General features: G+C 41.5%; 1 protein-coding gene across 8 annotated transcripts; it reads left to right on the plus strand.

Annotated features, from left to right (window-relative positions):
• map7b (microtubule-associated protein 7b) lies at positions 1-23814 on the plus strand. 8 transcript variants are annotated; one of them, XM_068343176.1, is made up of 20 exons: positions 1-122; positions 11339-11509; positions 11638-11715; positions 12938-13101; positions 13736-13853; positions 14146-14247; positions 14662-14772; positions 15340-15435; positions 16642-16761; positions 17764-17936; positions 19182-19321; positions 19530-19753; positions 19955-20105; positions 20202-20370; positions 20455-20559; positions 20644-20694; positions 20781-20814; positions 20891-21002; positions 21090-21271; positions 22139-23814. In XM_068343176.1, the coding sequence occupies exons 1-20, from the start codon at positions 77-79 to the stop codon at positions 22147-22149; spliced, it is 2358 nt and encodes a 785-aa protein (XP_068199277.1). In that variant the 5' UTR covers positions 1-76; the 3' UTR covers positions 22150-23814. The 8 variants fall into 8 exon arrangements, with proteins under 8 accessions (XP_068199277.1, XP_068199282.1, XP_068199276.1 ...); XM_068343175.1 differs by lacking the exon at positions 1-122 and adding an exon at positions 6863-6920; XM_068343177.1 differs by lacking the exon at positions 1-122 and adding an exon at positions 6864-6920 and having other exon boundaries at positions 17788-17936.
• The last annotated feature ends 176 nt before the right edge of the window (positions 23815-23990 follow it).

Consider the following 23990-nt stretch of genomic DNA (forward strand, 5'->3'; position numbering starts at 1 on the left):
GGTTCGCCCGGCGTGTCGGCGGCTCCGTCGGCCTCCTGCCGCTGATCCCTCCGGCCCTCAGCTGACGTCAGGAGAAATGGCCGACCAGGATGGAAGCGACGCATCACCTCCCGAGTCCCAAGGTGAGTTTCCCACCGACGGAAAAGTTTGGACGAACAAAGTTTTGTAGCAATTGTAACCGACACGCACTGGCCGGCGGAGGAGTTCGGGCCGAGTTTGTTCGCGTTTAAAGACAAACGGAGACGCGATCACGGGAGACGGATTAACGACCGGACTCACCCAGCCGGTTCCCCGGAGCGACTCAGACACGGGTTGTTGTACGGGATGAAGTGACTTTTAAAGTTTTCTCCTCGTTCCTCTTGTTTCTGTCAAACTCGGTCTCCCTGTGCTGTCAGAAACACCTGTTGCTGACATTTAGTCAAGTCGTCGTGAAGCTCCCTCCGGATGACGTGACAGGTGAACTCATGGAATGGACAGCAGGCGTTATAACGTCTCTTCAGGATATCCTTATGTCAGCTGTCTTTTAGAACCTGTGTTCTTCTGCCGCTACTTTGGACTGGCTTGTTAACCCCCGACTTTTCTCACATTGTATAACTTTTAACACCTGTGACCTAAAAGTTGAAATATGATCATTAATTAACAATTAATCTTAGATCGATGTTTTGTTTTTGTTTTTTTAAAAAGTTTGTTTGCTCTTATATAACGTTAATATAAAAAAAACCCATAAATATATAAATGTGTATGATTCTACTATTAAAATTAAACCGGTTGGTCAGTTCTGAGCGGTCATAATTTGAGGGCATCGACGTAATGACCGCTTGTCGCCAGTGATGGCGCTAAAGATCATTGTTGATAATCCGGTTTTATTTCTGGTCGCACATCAGTCTTATTTAATAATGAAACATTGGGTGTGCAGAAGGTGATGTGACGTCATGGACGCAGTGGCGTCACAGCAGTCCAGTTGTTCTTTGAACTGAACTCTAGCCTTTTGCTGTTGGGGGGCTGATGAATGATTTAATCAATGTCGTACTGGTGTGAATACACTTGACAATGGTAAAGTTATGTAACTCACCATCTTTACATAGTCTTCAGGTCAGAGTAGGTTTTATGATTTCCCACAGTCACTCCCATTCCCTTGTTATTGTGTATGCAAGATACCTTAAAAAGTTGTGAAAACATATTGATATAATTTTGTGCTGATTTTGGAGATCGAGAAAAAAGTTTCCAACATTTTGAGTTGGATTTGTGCACAGATTCTACTTCTCTAACCCTAACTATTTTCCATTTTTAAAACATTTTTCATTCTTCTGATATGGAAATTTTAATAGTGTAATAGTAACAGTGGAATGTAGATTCTGCCCTAATGAAAAAGGCTACACCACTATAGTTTTTCTATGCCATGGGTGTGATGATACAACAGTGGATTAGACACAATGGCTTTGACAGAAGTCTACAGTGTATGTCCTCCAGTGTTTTTGTGTCTGTCTTCAAAAAGATTTTTATTTTTCTAGTTTTTTTTCTTTGGATTTGATGGTGGAAATCAGAGAGTGATGATTGTCAGGGTGGTTTCATTTCATCCTAAATTTTACATAATTATTAGCTCACCAACATGGTTTGTCTGTGTGTTGTATGACATGTTTGTCTAGTCTAGTCAGGCCTTGTTTTTGAGCTACACAAAACCGAATAATAACAGAGTATGAAGGTTTGTTGTGATGTTCAGCATGTGACAGCAAGAGCAGGAATTACCAATATGCTTGAATAATGTATTTATAAGTTTAGGCTACAAGGAGAGCGCTCTAGCTCTTTAAAGCTCATGTGCTCACTGGAAGAGAAAAGCAGCCGAGTAGAATCTTTTCTTAACGACCGTTCATCTCTGCCTTCATTTACAAGAACATGATCCTTTAAGCTTCCAGTTCTGCTGTAGGATTCCACCAACGGCTTCCTTCCATATGCATTATTGATCTCATATTCACATACTGCTGTGAGCTTTTAGGTACACAATCACCTGCATATTTTACCACCACAGTGAAGCTGAATCGGATGCACAGAATGCTGTTAGATGTCTGCTCTTTGACTCTGTGCCAAAATCTGTTTCAACATCTCTTTCTCTATCAGTTCATGACTTGATTTCTCTTGTGATGCGCCCACATGACACCGTAGATCTTGGTCATAATACCAGGTTTGAATGCATCACGGTTTAACTCTACATTAATCCCTTCAAGCAGGGTATTTTCCAGTAGTTTTTAACCATTTCGTTAAATGGCATTTGGTTTCATGACAACACACCTTGTCGATTCATCTAACCGACATAACTGGCTCAAAGCCATCTTTTAAAGTTGCTTGAGATTCTTGGGTATTGCTCTATAGTGAGTCGTGAGCCTTTCTACTCTTTGTCACACCTTAACTGATGTGAATCAGCCGCTGTAGTGTTGTCTTGACATTCTGTGAGTGGCAGGAAGGACATTCCTTGTCAGCTCCAGAGCTAATGTCATCATTTCCTGGTCCCTTATGTCTCGTCAGTTCATCAACTTCATGTGTGTTGGTGTCCCTGCTAACACCACGGGTGTTGTAATGGTCATCAGCAGTTTTTTGGCTCTGTTTTTGATGCAGTTGTTATAGTTTTAACACATGTTTGCAGTATTTTACACAGTCTGACCTGCATAACAAAAACATAAAAATGAGGTTTTTTTGGTCATGTTCTTAAATAGCACTTCCAAATTATGAAAATATGCATGCAATGTCATTTGTGACTTCTGCTGAGATTATTATTGACGTTCTTGTGTCTGAGTACGTTATAGTTTTTTAAAATGCTATATTTAGGCCTAAAGTCACAATCCTAGTGCAGTTACATAAAAAAACAATCATCCCTTTTTAATGAAAGTGGCATGTCTGGTGAAAACCTCTTGAATGTGTGAGTAAGAATTATAAAAAACGTATCTGTGTTGGTTTTAATACGAGAATAAAAATATTCCATCCGTTCCCATCGCTGTGTCTCTTGCCCATGGGGTGTGAGAAGGGTGTGTAACTTGGACTATCCAGGTTAAGTCTGAGTGTAGGATTACAGCGTTACTCTGTCCTGCGGGGACAAAGATTACATTGCTCTTTCATGAACACCGTCCTGTCTGTTTGCACAGCGTGTGTCCCGAAGCTGGAGTCTATTATTAAAGGACTCTAATAAATATTTGAAGGAATTATGATTTACCTACAGGATGTTGTTTATAAAGTAGTTTCCATTGATATATTGTTTTTTTAGGCTAAATGCAAGGAAAACTACAAGAAGATGTGGATATAACACACCTTTTAGTGATTGTGTCTCAGATCAGCTTGTTGGTTGGTTATTTTCCGCTGTCCTACTGGTTTAATTTCCGTGTGTATTTGCATTGTGGATGTAAAACACGCATTTATGAGCTTATGTCACTTTGTTCAGCATGATGTTTGCACAGCGATTGGACAGCATTAACCCCCTACTGTGTTTATGCGTGTAATGTGTGTGTGCATATATACACAAAAACGCACACACACTTATGTACAGTAGTACCTTGGGATACGAGCTGCTCGACATACATATCATTATGTAAGCAGACATGTCTATTGGTTGCTAAAAATGTTTTTTCGTAATTTAGGAGGTTTGGAACTTTTTTTTTAACAAGGCTGGAATGGATTAAATGATTTTAGTTATTTTATTGTTAATTATTATTTATTATTAATTATTTTATTATTATTTTATTTAGTTATGGGGAAAATTTCACACATCAAACTGCGAACCTCAGTCAAGGATATATTTGAGAACATCTCTCTTCATCCCTCTGTTGGCCAGTGTATGCATACGAGCACACACAGAATAAAGTCGTGTGTGTGTGTGTGTGTGTGTGTGTGTGTGTGTGTGTGTGTGTGTGTGTGTGTGTGTGTGTGTGTGTGTGTGTAGTACATGAGTTCTCACACAACAAACCAAAGCAAACAAATGATTGGTAATATATTTGATATTACTGGTTTTCATATGGGCTCCACTGAAGTCGTTCAGCCTCTGTTTTTCCTGCTGTGACGTTCAGTACACTGATCATGCGACATAGAAGCGTAACTGAAGCACATTGGTTCCTCTGTTCCTGTTAAGCCAGCAGGACATGATTTGCAGGCTAATATTACTAATACTAATATTACTACTGTTGTATGTCAAACAGCTGATGGCTCTCTAGAGTGTGTGTGTGTGTGTGTGTGTGTGGTGGTGGTGGTGGGGGGGGGATGGTGGCTTGTGTTCTTTAAACACACCCTTTCCTCACAGGAAGATTAAGTGATGCCTTGTTTGGTTTGGTGTGTGCATATGCTTGCACCCCTCGTGTATGTGTGTGTGTGTGTGTGTGTGTGTGTGTGTGCATACTCAGAGACTGATGTGATGTGAAGTTTCATTTCACAAATTAGCCTAGCATGAGACAGGAAGTGGGGATGGACACGCAGCGACAGCACCAGCAGCAGCAGCAGCATCCCTTGAGGAATGAAGGAGTTGAGAAAAGAGCAGTTCTTCCAACTCTCTACAGAGCCAATCTTTTGGATTAAATCTTCTTTTCTGAGCCAGACTAGAGGAGCCCAGTCTCTCTGACACTCTGCCTCTTAAACTCTGTCTCTATGCCTGGTACTTCCATCATAGGCAGTGAGCAGCTGTGGTCTATTTTCGATGTTTCCAACTCTGCCTCAGATCCAGCAGCTACGATCATCTAGAGGAGTTAGCTATTATCCATAGCCATTAGCTGTTTACATCCTCTAAGAGCAGGGGGCTCTCAGGGGTGACTCCGTCCACCTCCATCCTCCTGCGGCTGCTGTCTTCCCAGCCCCCCGCTGCTAGAGTGGGATGGGGGTGGGGTGGGGGCGCAGGTTGAGTTAGCCACAGTTTTCAGGTTCAGCATCAAGGGGGGTGATGCCAGATAGGAGAGGACGAGAGCAACGTGGAGCTGGAGTCGGTTACCGGGGGAACAAGTGGAGGCTGAGGGACAGAGGCAGTCGTACAGCAGTCCCTGCACTCTTCACTATCACTGAGGAAGAGGAGTTCCCTAGAGGGAGACATGCGTGCGAGAGGAAGAAAAGAGGTATGGAGAGGGGCGATGAAGAATGACTGCACGATCTGATACCTTTGGCTTAATTTAAAGCGATTACATTTGTATCTGTGTGAGTATGTGAGTATAAATATTTGGATCAGGTGTGTGTGTGTGTGTGTGTGTGTGTGTGTGTGTGTGTGTGTGTGTGTGTGTGTGTGTGTGTGTGTGTGTGAACCAGCTGTGAGGCATCAGTCAGCAAAAACATGCATAAAACATTGTTTACTTCTTGTAGAAGTTTCAAAACCTTAAAACAAAAGATTAGTTTGATTTGATGGTTTCATTAATTGATTCCTTTATCAAATTCATTCATTCATTTGTTACTTTTTCTTTAATTGTTGATTAGAATGTTTTTGTGTCACATTATCGGCCCAGTTCTAAAGAAAAAGCTACATGAAATGCGTAATTGTACTTCTAGTGTATAAAACTGACTGAGTATGTGCGTAGACAAATCCTGGACTGATTCTGCCTCTCTGGGTCGCTGTGAACCTGAAGCTGACTGATGGTTTCTTATTTAAATCATAACTTAATTTTACTTTAAACGTCATTGCTCTATTTTCAAACTCTTGCTTCTGCACTAAATAATAAGTACAGGATAGAATTCATGTAATAATGTTCTTACTGTTTTTTTTATGGACCAAGCACCTTAAACATCAATTTGAACAATGCACTTAAATAATTAATAAAAAAGTGCATCAACCAGGAGGATTGTGGGAAATGAAGTGAACACTTTACCTGTATGGAACAGAAGCCCACTTAAACATTATTGATCAGCACTCACACTGCAGAAACCAAAATACTGACTTCAAGATCTTGTACCGTGTCCAATGCCTACCGATTCTACACTGATATGCATTTCTGTTTTGTCTTCATGATTTGTCATCTGACGCACATTTGGATGTAGTTCCATGTTTGTATTAAAGAACAGTTGTTAAGCAAACCTCCTTTGTGCCCACCTTCAGAGCATCGTGGAGAAAGCAAGGCAGAATCAGCAGCACCCCCCCCCCCCCTGCTCCAGCACCTGCTCTGTAGGCCTTGGTGAGCTAGACAGGAATTTAGCATTTAGCTTAGCATTAGCATCAGCTAATCCTCTCTGGCTGCAGAGGAGGAAGGAGCCACACAGTGTGTTTGCCTGCTTTAGGCTGGCCTGGACAGCACAGCATTAATCTCAAACTCTGAACATTTAATCTGACTGCCAATGAAGGGAAATAGATTGGGGGCAGGGAACGGGTTCACACACAAACACACACGCACACACGCGTACACACACACACACACACCAGTATTATAGGAGGGAGTGGGAGATTAAGCAGTCATCCTCTCCCTATGTCTCACTCTGTTTCTGACAAATACACACACACACACACACACACTTAGGGACGAAACGATGGGGGTTGGAGAGTCTCCACAACATGTCTCACAGCCAGTCGCCTTTCAACGACAGCCACGCTGACAAAAAGCGACCCCTCTGTCTGTCTCCCATCCTGCTTTCCCTGCATTGGAGTTGACTTTCGGGTCGTGTTTTTGATTTTTTTTTTTTTTTTAAAATCTCTTCTTTTTACTCTGTCCGTCGTTTTCCCTCAACGCACCATGGACTTTGGCTTTGGGCTTATCTTGTGTTGGATGTTTCTGGAGCGGTTGCCCTCTGATCCAGCAAGTGTGAGTGAGGCGCAAACCTGGGGTTAAACTGGTCTCATGTTGGGATTGGCATCCTGGAATCATGAGCCAGAGTCCAGGTAGAGACTTTTGATCCCAGGGCTTCTCTCACTCTGGTGACTTATCAGCTCATGTTGAACGAGATGCAGGGTAGAACCAAAGTACGGTTCAGTGCAATCTGTGAGTAACTGTTTTATTACCTGTCCTGCACGTTGAATTTGAAATGAAAAATGTCTTTGATATCAGAGGTATAGAAATTCAGCTTTATCAGCTTTTTTTATTCAGCTTTATTTTTTCTTATAGATATTTGTATTCACTATCTGTAAAATGAGTGTGTTTATACAGTCTACCAACATTAGAAGACATTTTGAGTTTTTGCACTGTGAATTTTGTTGTTTTGCACCTTTGCACCTCAAACCTTGTATTTGCAGCAGTTTCCCATGCAATTTTTAGGGGGCATTGATAAAATGTGGTCGAAGTTCCCATTATAAATTATACAAAATGTGGCCAGGATCTTTGGATGTTCTCTGTGGGCTGAATAAAGTTATCCTTGGTGTGTTTGTAAAGGCTGCTTCATGACTGTTTGCACAATAAAATAAGCTCACTGTAATTTAGGGTGTGTTTGTTTAATGACAGCAGATGGATGCAGATGGAAGAGGCAGAATGGGAGATGATGAAATATTGTTCACTTGGAAATGGAAAACTTCACTTAGTGGAAACTTAATTGAGAAGACGGAGCACTGAAATGATGAATTGTCAGGCTGATGCTGTGACCCGACTACCTGGAATTAGGATGGAGTTTATTAACCAAATCAGACTTAGGTTAACCTGCATTCAAGACATTCCTTCATCTCCTTATAGAGCATTATTAAGACACTCTTTCAGTCAGGGTTCCTCAAAGCATGTCCTTTGCCCTCAGCTTACCTCTTCTTCGTACAGAACATCCCTATTGCATTAATTCTGGCTTCATCAGAAAGGTTGTTTGGGTTTTTTTTAATCAAAGTTTCTCTCTTTTATCAATTTCTCAGAAACATATGAAGTGATGTATATTCAAAGGTATTCAAAAAACAATTCATTAGATATCGTTGGTGACAGAGGTACTTACAGGCCCACAATGTCCGATGGTCATTATTCACTTCCTGCTCTATTTGTTTAGGAGAGGAAGGTGTGCCACAGGTGTAGCCACATTGCATCAAGGAGTGAGTGTCACAGGAAAAGTCACAGAGACACAGAGCTCCTCTGGTGGACATTTAGTCTCTGAGTTTGTGGTTTCTGAATGCTTCCCAGTTTGATGTACAGTAGTGTGTCTGGGAAAATGGTGTTAGATACCCTTCAGCTTATTAGTTCATTCAAAGTCAGTCTATTTTTGAATCAGTCTTTGTTTTGTTTTTTTCATCATTGAGTAGGAAAAGCTCAGAATGTTTGGAACATAGAAGTAATGATGGTTGCATCAATAATGACATCTGTGTAAAGTGAATAGGGATTACTGATGGGTATGGACAGGCAGATTCACAATGTGACATTTGCTGTTTATTGGTCTGAAAGAGCCACGTGCTGCACAGCGGGTGGGTATATCACGCATGCACACCCACACACATACACACACCATCTCTGACATGCAGTATTTGACATCCATTTAACTGAGAATATCTTGTGTGGCACGTGTGCAGATGTTGTGATCAAGGGATGTAAAGCAGGAACATCATACTGCAAAAGAGTGACGTTAATGTTAGTCGCATTGGTTCTTTTGCACATGCTATATTTCATTTATGCTTTAATCCTCACGTCTGTTATCACTGGTTCCCTCGCCACATGTATGCTCCATCTGTCTTTATTCCTCATGTACAGTATTACTGCTTCCTGTTGCAGATACCCTCATATTTCTATTATGTGTTATGAATTTTTTGTCAGTGGAGCATGTTTTTTTTCTTTGTCTTGAGCAGACAACAGCCATCCTGTTTTCTTCTGTTGTATTTTTGTGTGTCTCTGCTAGACTTTGCAAAGACGTGAATTGTTCCCCGTTTCAGGGATTTAGAAGTTTCCCTACCCGGACCTGCCTTCAGGTCTTCACCACTTGTATGGGTTTTTTTTCTGTTTATCTTGCTAAGATCCTGCCATTCACAAAATTCCAGTGTAATATTTGATAGCAGGACAATATAATGTTCTCTATACGAGTTAATTTTTTGTTATAGGAAAATGATTTTAGTCCAAAGATTAAGCATTTTGTAACATGACCCAGCCCAGCCTTTCCTGTTGTAACAATAGCCATTATGAAACCAGTTCCAAGGCTGTTGGAGGGTACACCTGCTAATCCTTGTGCACACACCTCTGTAGATGACCCATAAAATGTGACATGCAATACTTCTGCAGCTATGACCTAATTTCTTTGTCCAATATGCTCTTTTGGGAGTAGTCATAAAAATGTCATAGCCTAAAGGTGGAGAAGCATAGATACATTACACTTTCTGCAGCCAAACACGATCATAGGAAATAAGTCAAATGTTGGTCTTCTTCTTTGTTGCAGGAATACAAAACTCCTCCTGATGGAACAAACTGTATCTGCTGTAATGAAGGTCATGAAAGAGCTTCTATACCTTGAATTCACATCTGTAGGACGACGAGACATCCATGGCTTTATTTGTTCCCAAACATTGATTTCATTTCATTTCAGGATTCTTTTTTTTTTTTAAATCACTTTGATTTAATTTAATCTTGTTTAGAAAGATTATGTCACACATAGATCACGCTATTAATTGATAGAATATGCAGTGTAGCTCATGTAGCTTAATGCAGTGTCATTGTTAACATAAATACCTCATAGGCTGGACTGATCATACAAACCTCAGTGACAGCAGTGAATTTTGCAGCACATGAAAATTTTCAACTATTGATTGTGACTTGAAAGAGCTTAAGCGCATTGTGTTTACGTCAGTGTAGAGCATCCGCTGTGAAAATGAAACGTGTACTTTGCTCCTCACAGACTGTAGAACAGGGTGTGTAGCGTGTGCTCCTTCAGGATGAGTCCATGTGTTGTAGTTTATCAGTTCCGTCCAGCTCTTGGGACCGGCCTGATTTAGATTTACATTTTTCTGGGACAGATCTCCTTGGAGAATTATCTTCCTCGCACCTCACCATGCACCCAGACAGAGGAGGTGTTAAACAATGCATGTGCAATTCCTTCAATTTGCGTTATTTACACTCGATGTGAACTTCTCCCAAATCAAAAACTGTTAGTCCCTGGATATTTAGTGGGGTCATTCTTATCCGTTTCTGCATCAGTCTGAACATGAAGCTGTGTGTTTGTGTTCAGGAGGCTGACCTGAAAGTCACTGTGTCTGATAGAGCCATTAATCAGTAGCTCAGCTGAGCAGAGTGGAGACTCTGCAGCGCACTGGGGACGTTTGAGAACACAGGGAGCAAAGTATTAATAGTTTTAGCTCACGATGCTTCCTGTCAGATTGCAGTGAATCCCTATAAACGGAGCTGGATACAGTGACGCAGCACCTGGACCGTCAGGTTGAAGCTGGGTCACATAGCATTTGGTTAGGATCTGGTTATTTTTTTTAAAATTCACATGACTCAATAACCAAATAACTTGCCTCTTCAATTTTTCTTTTATACATTTCCACATTTTCTTGCTTGTTTTCATATCTTCATCGTGTCCAGAGTGACACATAGTGACATTTCACATTGAAGCGTTTAAATTTACGAGTGTCTGACCTTAATCCTCCTCGCTGGTATGAGTCCCATTCTGGCCTAAACAGGAACACAACGTGTGGAAAGTGTTTCTGACGTTTAAAGAATAAGAATTAGCGGTTCTGATTGGGAAGTGAGTTTGAGTCAATGTAAATGATCAAACTGTTTTTAATACAGGTGTCATTTTAAAGCTAGTAATGGGTGGAAAGCAGTTTTCACAAAGGACTGTTTTACATGAGCTTTTGCAGAAGCTGTGTTGTGGAGATGGAGAAGAATAAGAAACACAACAGTGTTCTCTTATTGGAAATTATACGTAATAACACAAGATATACTTTAATGATCCCAAACTGGGAAATTCGCCTTCATATTGTCTGAACATTGTTAGTGCTGCATGTGTCTGTTAGTGTAATGCATGTCTTGTGGTATGTTCTGTGGTGTCAGTGTTTCTTTTTCTCCTGGTGTTTATCCAGTATTTATTCATTATGTAATGCTTGAGCAGTGGATTTGTGCAATTTCCTCTGGGATTAATAAAGTATATATGTATGTATCTATCAGAATGCAGCAGCAGTCAGACAAATAAAAGCAGGAAGTATATACTGTATATGAATGAAAATTAAGACATGAGGGGAAAGGAAATAATAATAATACCCTAGAATAACAAATATAAAGTCATTAATAAATGTGGAACTCTGAACACAAGACTTTATGATAAACCATATCTAAACATCAGACTGTGAGTCTGCATACATTGTGTGCAATGACTGGAGTGGATGGTTATGCACATGTTTTATGGATGTGTTTTTACCTGAGACATCATTAAAGTGATGAAGCTTCCTGAAGTACAGTTTTGTCTTGCCTCTTTTTCACATGTATTCATCATTACTGTTTTGTCTTTTTTCCAGTGTCTTACTCGCAGTATAAATCAGAAGATGGCACAGTGTCTTCAGCAACCTGCCCCGGCTCAGTGGGCTCTGGGCAAACTTTTACTCCCACCTTGACCTCCACCCCCACCCCGACCCCAACTCGCACCACCGCTAGCAACAGCCCGAGTAACAATGCTGCCAACAAAACAGGTAGACCTCACTGGGATACAAGGCAGTGTTTCACTTCAGTTAAAAGGATCATAATGTTGAGTAGCACAGGAGCAGTTCAGTTTTAGCTGTTATGGAACTTTACTGTTTAACAGTTGTTTCTGTTGCAGAGTCATCGGTCTTCAACAAGATTGATGAGAGACAGAGATTAGCCCGTGAGCGCCGGGGAGAGCGTGAGAGACAGAATGGTGTGTATTCTTTACGCTGCGTGTTACGTTAAAGGCCTTAAATATACCTCTTTCTTTCTTTGCTTTTCGCATGCCCCTCCACTCACCATGGTTGAACTCGGCTGGTTTCTGTAAAGTTCCCATTTCTGAGGTGTTACATAAAGTCTATGTTGAGGCCTGGTGCACTCTGTCGCCATGGCACCAGTGTTTCATCATAGGTCAGGCCACGGGACAGAATGTAAGGAAGCTGATGTTTTGAACGTGTGTTTTTATTAACGTGTGAGAGACATACTGTAACAATTGTGTTATAATAAATCGCCGTCTGTTTGTCCCATGGAGAACGTCGTACAGCAGTCAGACGTCTGGGTCTGACTGATTCGCTTTGTGTTGAAAGCTAAAGCCATGTCACATGATCTACTGTCCAACTGACCCATCACACTAATGTGCAGTGTGTGTGTTTGCATGCAATTCTGTACACAGTTCAGCACTTATGAGTGGGCACATAAACACAGTTGTGTACATGCATCAAGCAGTGTTTTCATTGGACATTTGTTTTATGAAACTCTTCGAAGAGACGAGATGATGAATGACAAATGTGACTAAAAACCTTTATGAACTAGGTAATATTGTTTGGAAAGTCATTATAACCAATGGAGTTGTGTGGTTTTCGTTGTAGAGTGTGTGTGTGTGTGTGTGTGTGTGTGTGTGTGTGTGTGTGTGTGTGTGTGTGTGTGTGTGTGTGTCACAGTGATGGCTGGGGACATAACATACAAAATCCCTGATTGTCCATAATCAATAACATGTCATCATCCAGAGCAATGTGCTAGGTAAAAACTCAGCTGGTTGAACTGGTCGATTCTGAACTGCAAATTCTGTTCTAGGGAAGGGTGATCAATACTGTTACCTGTAGGTGCATCCCAAAAAAACATGAAATGTGACAGTGGTGATGTTGCCTTTACATTGTAAACAAGCCTATAGGCTGTAATCAATCATTAATGTGCTGCTGTTCATCTCGCATCTCAGTTCTTTGACTGAGAGATGAGTATTTTGAACTTTTTTGATTGGTTGGGATTAATTTTATTTTTTTCCAATGCTTGAGATACAAACTTTCTTCATAAGGCATATTAGAGTATTTACCATTCATAATGGAGCACAGACAAGCTTCAACAGTGTAAGTTGTTAATGAGAAGAACTACTTCAGGTCACTGTAACCTCTGTGTGTATGTGCTGCGCCACGCCTCAGCTATCAAAGAAGCCCAATGGCAGGAGCGTGAGGAGCGAGCCAAGCAGCACTATGAGAAGCATCTGGAGGAGAGGAGGAGAAGATTGGAGGAGCAGAGGATGAAGGAGGACAAGAGGCGGGCTGCCGTGGAGGAGAAACGACGGCAGAAACAGGAAGAGGACAAGGTCTGACAGACACAGCCCCTCACCAACACGGCCCTCCCCTCATTAGCCAGTTGGAGTTTGAACTTCAGTCATTATTCCGAGGTTTTACTCATTATATGTATTAAAAGATCACCCATTTGTGAATGATGTTCCATTGACCAAAGGGATGCAGTGGATGCTTCTGGTCACTGTAACCTGGAGGAAACAGAAGCTACACTCTAATTAGGGCGTTAATGTAATGAACCTGGAAGCAGTGATGAGTCAGAGATCTGTGACTGTGACTCGCTGCATGTTAATAACTTTACAGTAAACCTTGAGAGTCTACAATGAAATGACCTCTGGCCTGTTTCAGATTAAAGCAGAATGCTGCAAAAAAAAAAAAAAAAGGCTGTATAAGTCCGTGACTGAGTGTGTAAAGTATACATACCTGTATGTAGCTCAAAAATCTAAGCTTCCATGTCACCATTATTTAATGAGGTGAAATTGCACCCACCTAGAAAACGATGTTCTGGTCTTAGAAGGGCTTGAGCAGCAGGTGTTGGTATAACTAATAATGATACTCCAGCCTCAGCACAGCCATTTCCTGGTAGGGCAGTGTTGTGTAAATTCTTAGCGTGTGCTGCTGGGTGATCACTGGGTGTTTTTGTGACCCAAGGCTCGTCATGAGGCGGTGATGCGTCGGACGGTGGAGAGGAGCCAGAGAGCCAAACAGAAGCCCAACCGGTGGTCCTGGGGAGGGACGATGCACACCAACACTCCGAGCACAGCAGCTGGTACATGAACCATCAGCACCTATTCAGTCATTAGAATATCTTGAGATCTGCTGTCCCTGACATCTGACTGTGTGTCTGTTGTGTTTGCCTGTGCGTGTCACTATTTCTCTGCCATATTTGTATTGGAACTTTTCAGATCCCCTGCCTTCTGTTGATACTGCTGACTCACACCCTGATCCACCTCTCCCCTCCCCTCCCCTCTCAAACTGTCTCTCTCTCTCTCTCTTACCCTGATTCTTGTTCTCCCATCATCCTTGTTTCTCTTTTGCTGTCCCTTCCCCTCCCGGTCCAGGTTATGTCGAGTCGGCTTTCCTCTATCCACTCGACCTTGCTGGGCTGCAGCACGTGCAGAGTGCTTTCAGTCCCTACCACAGATACGGAATGACCACCCAATGTGAATATTAATGCACTGCGTTAGTTAGGCTGCTAGCTCTAGCGCTGTGACCGTACGACGCCATCGTCACTGGCTTAGTGTAAATGTAGGCCGATGGATGGCGAGATTAGTTTCTGTTTGCACGTAGCGATCCTTGTTTGAATACAGGTTATATCCCAAAATAGAATCATTCATCCAAACCATTTTAGTTTACTTTTTAAATGATTTTTGAGAATGTTTAGCACTAATTAACTTTAGGAAATGTTTCCCTCTCTAGCAATGTGTTGGTTTTCACACATTTAACCACGCTTGATCCAAATAGACTAGACTACTCCTTCCTTTTCCCTAGCTCCTCCTTCCTGTTCATGGTCTCTGTTCTTCTACATGTAACTGACTTGTTGTTGTTTTTTTTATCATCATCTCCTTTGTTTCCAGATGCTGACAGGCGTTCTCTGTCCACAATGAATTTGTCCAAACACACAGATTCTGTTATTACCAAGCGCCTCTCCAAATCCTCAGCAACACTCCTGCACTCACCAGACAGAGGTGAAAGAAACACACCTTTACTTTATCACACCCACTTGATAACCTTTGATGGCCAGCTTGTGTCTTTTCAGTTTATTTTATGATACATTCAAGGCAGCCTAAATGCTCTTTCTTTCATTGCCGTAATGAGATACGACACTTATATGATGATATGTTTGTTTAGTCCATACAAAAACTTAGGTGTATCATTGACGAGTTGTGGTTTTATGAGAGTTTTGGTGTCGCTTAGAATTTACAATCCTGCTGTCGTTGTGCCCAGTTAAGAAGTAGCCCGTGACGTTATATCTCTAAGATTATTGCTTGTTATTTTTACACCTAAACGTTTGTGTGGCTGGTTTATTCAGTTACCTTCGGATGGAAACGGGCTAACTGCTCTCTATTATTAGTATTAATCCTGAACTATCTCGCTCCTGTTGTCTTTCGTATTCAGCAGACAGATAGGAGAGTGATTTTGTTCTTCCCATCTCACTCAATCGCTTCTAACCGTCTATCTTTTTGCAGTGTATCTTCATCAGCCTGTTTTAACACTTTGGTTATGTCGTGTCGATGTTTATGTGTCGCTGACAGGCTTACAGATGAGAACGGCCTCCTCCCCCCACATTTACAAAGCTCAGTCCAAACCCCACCTGCACCCAGGAAAGAACACCCAGCATAAAGACACAGGTGTTGTCTGGGAGTTTTTGCTTGAATTTTTTTTTTTTTGTCTTTTTTTTTTTTAAGTTTGGCCAACATGATATTTATTACACATTAATGTGACGTAAGAAGATCATGGGCTGGAAAGTGTTGCAAAATTCCAAACAAACAGTTCTGATTATCGATTTCTGTCTTTAAGAAAATATTGATTGTCCTTGGATATGTTTTAAACCAGAATGGCATTATTTGATAACCAAACAGAGCATTTAGACGTCCATACATATTGTGAGACCTGCTGTGTAAACAGCACGTATTATAATCTCAGAACATGTGCATGCCTTTGCCTTTCTGTGCGTTCATCAGTGAGATCAACATTTTTCACCCCTCTAGCGTGACCCCTTTCTCTAATCCCGCTTGGATAATCTTTTTGTTTTTGTGGGAACACTGAATGGCTTTTTTTATGTGAGAAAGAAGCAAAAGTACATATTTACGGCATAAAATATAATCGTGTGGCGATTTATATGCTGCTTAGACAAGTCAAACAGACATGAGGCATTCTGAAACCATTTGTAACTTGAAAAAGAAAAACAGTGTAGATACAACACCACTTCTTTTGCAGTTTCCAGCCCATATGTATCTTCACCTCTCGCTCTAAACCTCCACCTGTGTGCGCTGCTTCATATCAGAGCAACCAAGGCTGCATGTTTTCACTGATAAACTGGTTTTCTACTTAAAGGAGACTGAAAAGTTTATCACAAATATCATGTAATTGTTGCACTGGGCAATAGGCTTCATATCCCTGCCTGGTCACTAAGGATCCTGCACGGCCAGATAGTCTAACTGACTCGCATCAAAGCTTTTGATACTGTCATGTACTTTGAAACAGTCTTTTTCCTAAAATGAACATGCGCTATGTCCTTTCCTCTGCATTGTTTGTTTGGTTTTTTTTTACTTTCTTCAAATACTCTCCCTCGTTTGTTTATTCACGGGTTGTGTGTCACTGGTGTGTTTGCCTCTTTGCATAATTAACAAACTGGTGTATGCCGGGGTAGGTGTGCATGACTTCCACTCAACTCAAACCTCGCCCAGACTGCTGGGCATTGTGTGGAAAGGGGTGATCAATTCAGTAAATATGCATCGTGTTTTCTGACTGATTGTTTAGGATAATCAGAAGGCGGTTTAAACTGTAATGAAACAAACAGGTGTGTGTGTGTGTGTGTGTGGGTTTGTGTCCAGGCCTGCGTCGTCTTCCGTTGACGCCATGGGAGAGCAATGTGGTGAACCGTTTACAGCAGCCAACACACTCCTACATGGCTCGTAGCCGCAGTGCAATGAGTCTGTCTGGAGAGCAAACAGGTAACGTCCACAGATCAATAATCCACATCAAAGCCTCCTTCTGGTTCCGTGATGTCAGCAGACAGTGATACGGGACGCTTCCAGACACACACGATTGAGGGAATCGCAGCTCAGAGTGTTTTTGTCGCTTATATGCTGGTCTCTTGAAAACACTTTTGGTTTGTTAATCAGATTTGGAAAACTCTTAGAGCATTACAGCGTCTGAAACTTCCTTCACCAGTCTGTATCAGGCACTGAGAGCTGTTTTAGGAACACACACACACATGCAAACACACACACACACACTTACACAAACACACAGTTGGATATAACTAAGCTGTTCAGACAGTATTCGTGTCGTTATCGTTCTGCCTCCCTCTGCTGTCAGTTTTTGCGTCTTCGTGTCGACTCACACTGACTTCTATGCAACACTTCATTTTTTTCCTTGACACACATTCTGTATCGTCTGCAGTGCGTGAAAGGAACCCTTTCACGTGTTTTAAAGCATTCTCTCTTCCACTAAGTGTCTAATGCATGTGTACTTTTAGTTTATTCTGACTAAATGACTCTTCCAGAGTAGAGATGCTTCCACCACTGGGAATATTTAAAGCAGGGATTGATTTTCTAAACCATGGAACATTTTTGTATGAGAACTTTTAGATATAAATATGATCATGTTTTTTTCTGATTAAACCTACTGAATATAGCATTACATGAAATATTTATTCCCAAGTGATGTTTGCAGTAAAAGTGTGCTACCAATCAGTAGTACTAATACCTTCTTTCTCTTCTTCTCTGTTACCATTACATATATCTTCTTTTCATTCCTCCTAATCCTCCGCTGGCCCTCCTGCGCTCATCTTTCATCCACTAACTCATTTGTTGTCCTCTTTTCGTTCCTTTGTCCGTCTTGCTTTCAACCTCTGTACATCAAACCTTTGGTGGCGTTCCATAAATCCTCTCGTTGCCTATTGCACACCTTCCTGAAAACACTTTGACCTCTCGCCTGGTGCATCACCGTAGCCATGCCTGTGTGTCCTCGCTCAGTGTCCTGCCAACCCATGGGCTCCATGTCCTTTAAGACCCTGCAGACAAGACCGCTCCCCCACTGCCGCAGCCACGACAGGAGCCTCAGCAGGGAGGCGGCCTCATCTTCATCAAAGACTGTCCGCAGGAGGACCACTGGCTCCACACAGGTGGGTCATGTGGTGGAACCACACCTGAATGTCTACAGCAGGGGTGTGAAACTCATTTTATCACCGAGGGCTACATCAGCATAATGGCTGTCCTCAAAGGGCCAGATGTAACTAATAAATGTGACTAAATGCAATGTAAAATAAATGAAAAATAAATTAACTACTCCTTAATGTTAAATAACCCTGAATTTATTACTTAGTCAAGGTACACACATTACAGTTACACATAAAAACTATTTTTGTTTGTTTCTCTGTTCTAACATAAATCCTTTTAATTTGTGAGGTTATTAAACCCACAGAACTCCATCAATCAAGGATCAAACTATCCAGTAAATAAAGAAAAATGACATCAGACACAAGTTAGGACATTAACTTAGTTCAAATTGTTTTTGTCAAAGTTAGAATGGGCTGAATTACTGCATTGTGGGAGATGTATTTTTTGTAAAGAGCACACTTTTGACCTAGTTATTTTTAAATACTATGACCTTTTATGCCCTCGCGGGCCACATTTGGCCCCCGGGCCTTGAGTTTGACACATGTGATCTACAGAATCTTATATGTAAGGGTACAGTATTTACTTTAATGTGTCTGATACTGTGATCACCTGACATATTTCTTACATCACATCATTTTTGTGTTATGTCATATTCAATACACCAGAGTATCTGTGTGGCTCTGCACCACACACACACACACACACACACACACACACACGCACACCTTTTTTCCCCTCTATCCATCTGCCTGCTTCTGTGTCACAGTTTACAGCATTAAGGTCTGCGTAGCATGGCATCGTCTGTTCTCTATGTTCCACACTGTGACCCAGATACACACACATATGAATAATGCAGGTCCAATCCAACATATCAGTGATCATCCAGCTACAGTTGTCTACATACTGTTTGCTGTAGCTAATTATCAATGTGAATCAGGGCTCTCAGAGTAAAAACAGGAGTTGAGGTTTTTTTTTTATTTTGGTGTCCTGGATTTGTGCCAGTGGTTACACACAGTCAGAGGAAGGATGTCAGAGTCTAATCCTGTTACTGACCATCGGTCAGTCGGTCGGGCACCTGAGTCTGGGCACCTTCTGTAACACCTGATTACCTTGTGTGGCACGTTGTGGATACTTTAATGTCAGCAGAGACACAATCTGGTTCTGGTTTACCTGAATTTTTATTAGATTGAAAGAAAGTCCTGTTCGTTTTGACTAAGCGTTGTTTTTTTTAAAATTTCCTTTCCTAATAGCACAAAGACGGGGACAATGTCAGGAAGTCTTGGAGCAACCTTTCACTCCCGCTGACCCCTGTTCTTAGTTTGCCCCCCAACAAGCTCGCCTCTTCCCTAAGCAAGCGGAACAGCAAAGTGACAGCAGCCCCTTCTGGCAGGTAGGAGAACACAGCCAGCAGAAAAGAGATGCGTAAGCAGATTGCAATTCTGGATTTCTGGGAGCAGGAACCTGAAACAACAAATGTATGAGGTTCTGGCAAATTTTATAGTGTGCTATACATTGTCAAGTTATTTTTGTTTTACAACCTTTGAATAAAGGGAAGATATTTGTAGAATCATAGCTGAATGCTGCTTTCTTTCAATCAGATCTCCACAGAAGTCAGCAGGGCGACCTCCAACCCCCAAGCTGCTCAAGTCTCTGGGGCCAGAGGATCCTGGGAATGTTCGTCCTATCAGGTCCACCTCTGAGAGCCCCCAACCCACTGGAAAGCAAGAAGAGGAGAAGGGAGAGCTGGTCCTCAGTCCTCTTCAGCCTCGGCCTCAACCAGTGGGTCAAAACAAACCCAGTGGTGAACAGACAGCGGCAAACGGTCAGTTACCTCATCTCAATTTTTATCATTCCTTTGTGCCTCATTCATAATTTAATTATAATGTAATGATTCATCGAGGAAGTTATCTATTTCATCCCTATTTCTATATGCTTTATTTAAGTTTTCTTTTTACTTTTAGCTGTAATGTGAAGAGTTTTTTTCTTATCTTCACATCCTAACTTCGGTTGTGATGACTATTAGAAAGTATCAGCAGTCCTCCAGCCCACAAGCCCTCAGCAGGCACCACAGATCCAGAGGAAGCGAGTCGCATCTTGGCTGAGAATCGCCGGCTGGCTCGTGAACAGAGGGAGAGAGAAGAAGAGGAGCGAAGGCAGCAGGAGGAGCAGGCGAGGTACCTTGACGTTGAAATTAACAATGAGATCTTTCAGAGTGCAAGGAGATGGTTGGTGATGAAGGTGTGTGTGTGTCTACATCCTCTGCTATCCAGGCTGGCAAAGGAGGAGATGCTTCGCCGTAAGGCTGAAGAGCGAGCAAAGAGAGAGGAGGAGGCTCAACGTCAAGCAGAGGAGAGGCAAATGAAGGAGGAGGAGGAGAGGAAGGAGGAGGAAGAGAGGCTTCAGAAAGAGAGAGAGGAAGCAGAGAAACTTCAGAAACAGGTCAGAGAAGGTTTAACTGAGCGCAAAAACTCCAAAGTCCATCAGTCTGATATTAAAACAAAAGCATGTGTGTTTGTGTTTTAGAAAGAGGAGGAGGAGTCTCGACAAAGAGAGGAGGCAGAACGATTGAGACAGGAGAGAGACAAGCACTTCAAGAAAGAGGAAGCCGAACGCTTGGAGAGAAAAAAGGTGAAATGTTTCAACGTATGCATTTATTATTTATTTCACAGCATTCTTCGCACACAGTGAAAATGAAGTCCCTTCTTTCACCAGCGTCTGGAGGAGATCATGAAGAGAACGAGACGTTCAGACACGGCAGAGAAGGTAACGTCTGAGACGTTGTCTCTGACTAACCGTGATTGATGACCTTGTTCCTGAATGTCTCTCTTTGGTGTCTTTCCCTCCTCTAGAAAGACGTTCTTAACAGGAATGGAGATAATGCAGGTAACTACAGGTAACGTCTGTTATGCCTGAAAAGAAATCCATAATCCTTTCCCATGATGCCATTTCTCATCAACAGCTACCCCACGTTCACCTGCAGTAACCGAGTCACCGTCACACAATAGCATCAGTCGCCAACCTGACCCCCTCCCAGACCTCAACACGGCAGCGCTGAGCCGTCCCGACCAGAGGTGAGGTAAATCAACTCGTTGAGTTTATCTGACTGCAGTGAGGTAACATTTATAAAATTGTTCTTTTTTTTTTTTTTTTCCCTGCAGGGAGAACGGTGAGTTCGAAGAGGTGATTGTTCTTCCTTCACGTACCAGACTGTCTCCTCCTGAGGGAGAAGAGCAGCAGCGTGAGGAAGAGGAGGAGATTGTTTCTCGTGTCGCCTTCAGGGAAAATGGTGTTCTAAAGCCTCTGGGTGGACTAGAGCAGATATCAGCCCAGCAGGAACCAGGTCCGTAAGCATCCCCGCTCGGGTTTAGCTTTGGTTCTGACCTGATGGAACTGATACTGCTTGAAAAACTTGATCTTCCAGCTAGCCTACGACAGCATTTCATGATGTCATAGTGATGTCATCAAGGTTGTATTGTAGCTTGACACAGAATCCTGCATTATGAAATTGTGGTGTAGACGTTAAAAGATTTAACAGGACATCAGGATTTAATCAAATGCTTTTCAGTTACATTCTCAAGTGGAAAATCTAAGCACTTCCACTGATGTGGAGGTGGAATTAACAGACATGTATTTATCATTTATTAAGAATAAGTGAATAAATTTATTAATTTATTCTGACTGGTAACAGTGGAAATTCCCCTCTTATGGAATACTATACTGTACTACACTTAATAATACTGAACTAAAATATATCACCCAGAGCAAGAATGAAGTTGTGCTCTTAAACCTTTGTTTTACTGCATCTCTTGTAATGTTACCCTGACTTTTACAACACACTTTCTCTTTAACCTTACGATTATGTAATTCCTGTATCTCCTGCATTATCTGATACACACACACACACACACACACACAAACACAGACATTGAAACTGTAGGAACCTTGCTGACTCACAGAATATTTATTCTACTCATTCAATAAAGTCAGGAACCGTCAACCTCCATTATAATATGAAAAAAAGTATTATTCTTGTAACTGTAGCTTTATGAAATGTCAGTACATCCCTTCAGTTTCCCCACTAGCAGTGCAAATGCAGTGAGTTTTTAAAATAATTTTGAAATGAGCAGTTTGAAAAAGTCAGCGGTGAGCTTGTGTTCCATTGACTTCATAACAGGTGACAATTTCCATTGCTGTCCTTGTTTTTTAGATGTTGCTTGACTTCCTGTCAGACCATCTGGAGTCCATGCCACAAGACACAAGAGATGGTCCGAGGAGCAAAAGAGAGCTTTTCCAAAGGAATGGCTCGCAAAATCACAGCTAAGACAATTTCAGAGCTAAATGTTGCCGCACTCCTACAACAGAAGAGCAACGCAACCATTTCCACAATGTTGGCATCTCCAAGATCTCCTTAAAATGTCACCACGGAGGTTATGAGTCTCTCCACAAGCCTGCCTCTGGCGCTGACCGTGGTCCTGTGATGTTCTGTCACACCCACTAACATACTCAGTCGGATGCTAGTGTCCTGTAATCAGAGCATTGAATGCTCATTTCATAGTGTGTGTGTGTGTGCGTGTGCGTGTGTGTGCTTGTGTGTGTGTGTGTGTGTGTGTGTGTGTGTGTGTGTGTGTGTGTGTGTGTGTGGGTGTGAGCCATTATACTTGAAGTTCTTTTTTTTTTTTTCTTGTCGCTGTAAAACTTACTGGAATAACTGGACGTCTCAGGACACACAGTGATGTGTCTGCTCCCTTTGACTGGAACCTCATAATTCTCATGTTGGAATATTTCTGTAGAAATGTTACAAAGAGATGGGATGTAGGAGTGATATTGGTACTCTTGTATTATAACTACAGGAAGGTTTGGCGTCTTGTCATATATTTTTGATGTGTCCACAGTGATTTGAGCCTAGAGGTATATAGTGGGATGAGACAAGGTGTTGGAGCTTCATGGAGTTTAAGTGAAATGAGAAAATTAAAAGTACAGTTCTCAAAAGAAATGAATTAGGTTGTAAAAAAATTTATGTTCAATTGTATTTAATTACTGTACAGAAAAAATGTGATTTTCTTCCTTTTATTCACGTTCTTTTCAAACAGAGAAAAATGTTTTGCTTTCACAGCAAGTCTTGCCCCCTTTTTACCTGGTTTACTTCATTAAAGCTGCTTCCTACATCCCGTCACACTGTAGCTTTTAGCCAGCTTGTGTTGGAGGACTTTTCTTTTGGTCCAAGTACAAAATAGATAAAATAATTTACTGATTATTTCTGAAACAATCTGATTCATCGGGTCTTCTTGATGAAGGATTTAAAAATAAATGCTGCTTAATATTACTCTGCCTTACTGCTTTATAGGAAGGATGTGACTCATCTGTAGTCACTGCAATGAAATTATGCATTCCAAGTGTGAGCCCTTCTGGCCACACGCCTAAAAAGTCTCATGTAGTTTCCCTTAGATTTGTTGAAAGTATAAAAAGTTACGATGAAATATCAGCTTTTTGTTGTCATGTCAGAGGTAACATTTAAAACTGTCCCTCTTACAGTTTTTGACTAGAGGCATAACAGACTGTTGCCATGTTGCATCCTTTTCAGTCAACTCCTAGTCTTGCTGCTTTGAGCATTTCAGGTTCTCTTAACTTTGGGTTTTACTGCAACACCAGAGCAGAGGACAATTCAGATTAATCATCTTGTAGTGCTGGTGTCATAGCAGTTATCAATATGTTAACTAGTAATTCTTACATATACACAAGAAAAAGTATTTTTAAGTCAATATTATACCTATATTTTATTAAGATGGACCCCAAAGCTTAAAAAAAACTGAAGAGCCCTTGACTTCAGAAACAAGGGTTTGAACCAATGTAACAACAACTGTACGACTGTTCCTACACTATTTGGCAAGGGTAATAAAACTTTTGATTACCTAAACACTGGTGTGATATTACAATGAGTGTGTCCTTTTTCATATACTAGAATAGCATAATCGAAAATAACGACACAATGACAGCGTACACTGAACACATGTAATATTTTATAGATTATGTTACAGAAAATATCAGGATATAGAAAAACA

The sequence above is a fragment of the Antennarius striatus genome, chromosome 19, assembly GCF_040054535.1.
Source record: "Antennarius striatus isolate MH-2024 chromosome 19, ASM4005453v1, whole genome shotgun sequence".
Classification (NCBI taxonomy): Eukaryota; Metazoa; Chordata; class Actinopteri; order Lophiiformes; family Antennariidae; genus Antennarius; species Antennarius striatus.

Coding starts and splice junctions, on each gene's coding strand:
- map7b (XM_068343175.1), top strand. CDS start 6,872: ATGTTGAACGAGATGCAGGGTAGAACCAAAGTACGGTTCAGTGCAATC. Junction 6,921..11,338: donor AGTACGGTTCAGTGCAATCT/GTGAGTAACTGT, acceptor TCTTTTTTCCAG/TGTCTTACTCGCAGTATAAA. Junction 16,762..17,763: donor TCTGTCTGGAGAGCAAACAG/GTAACGTCCACA, acceptor GCATCACCGTAG/CCATGCCTGTGTGTCCTCGC.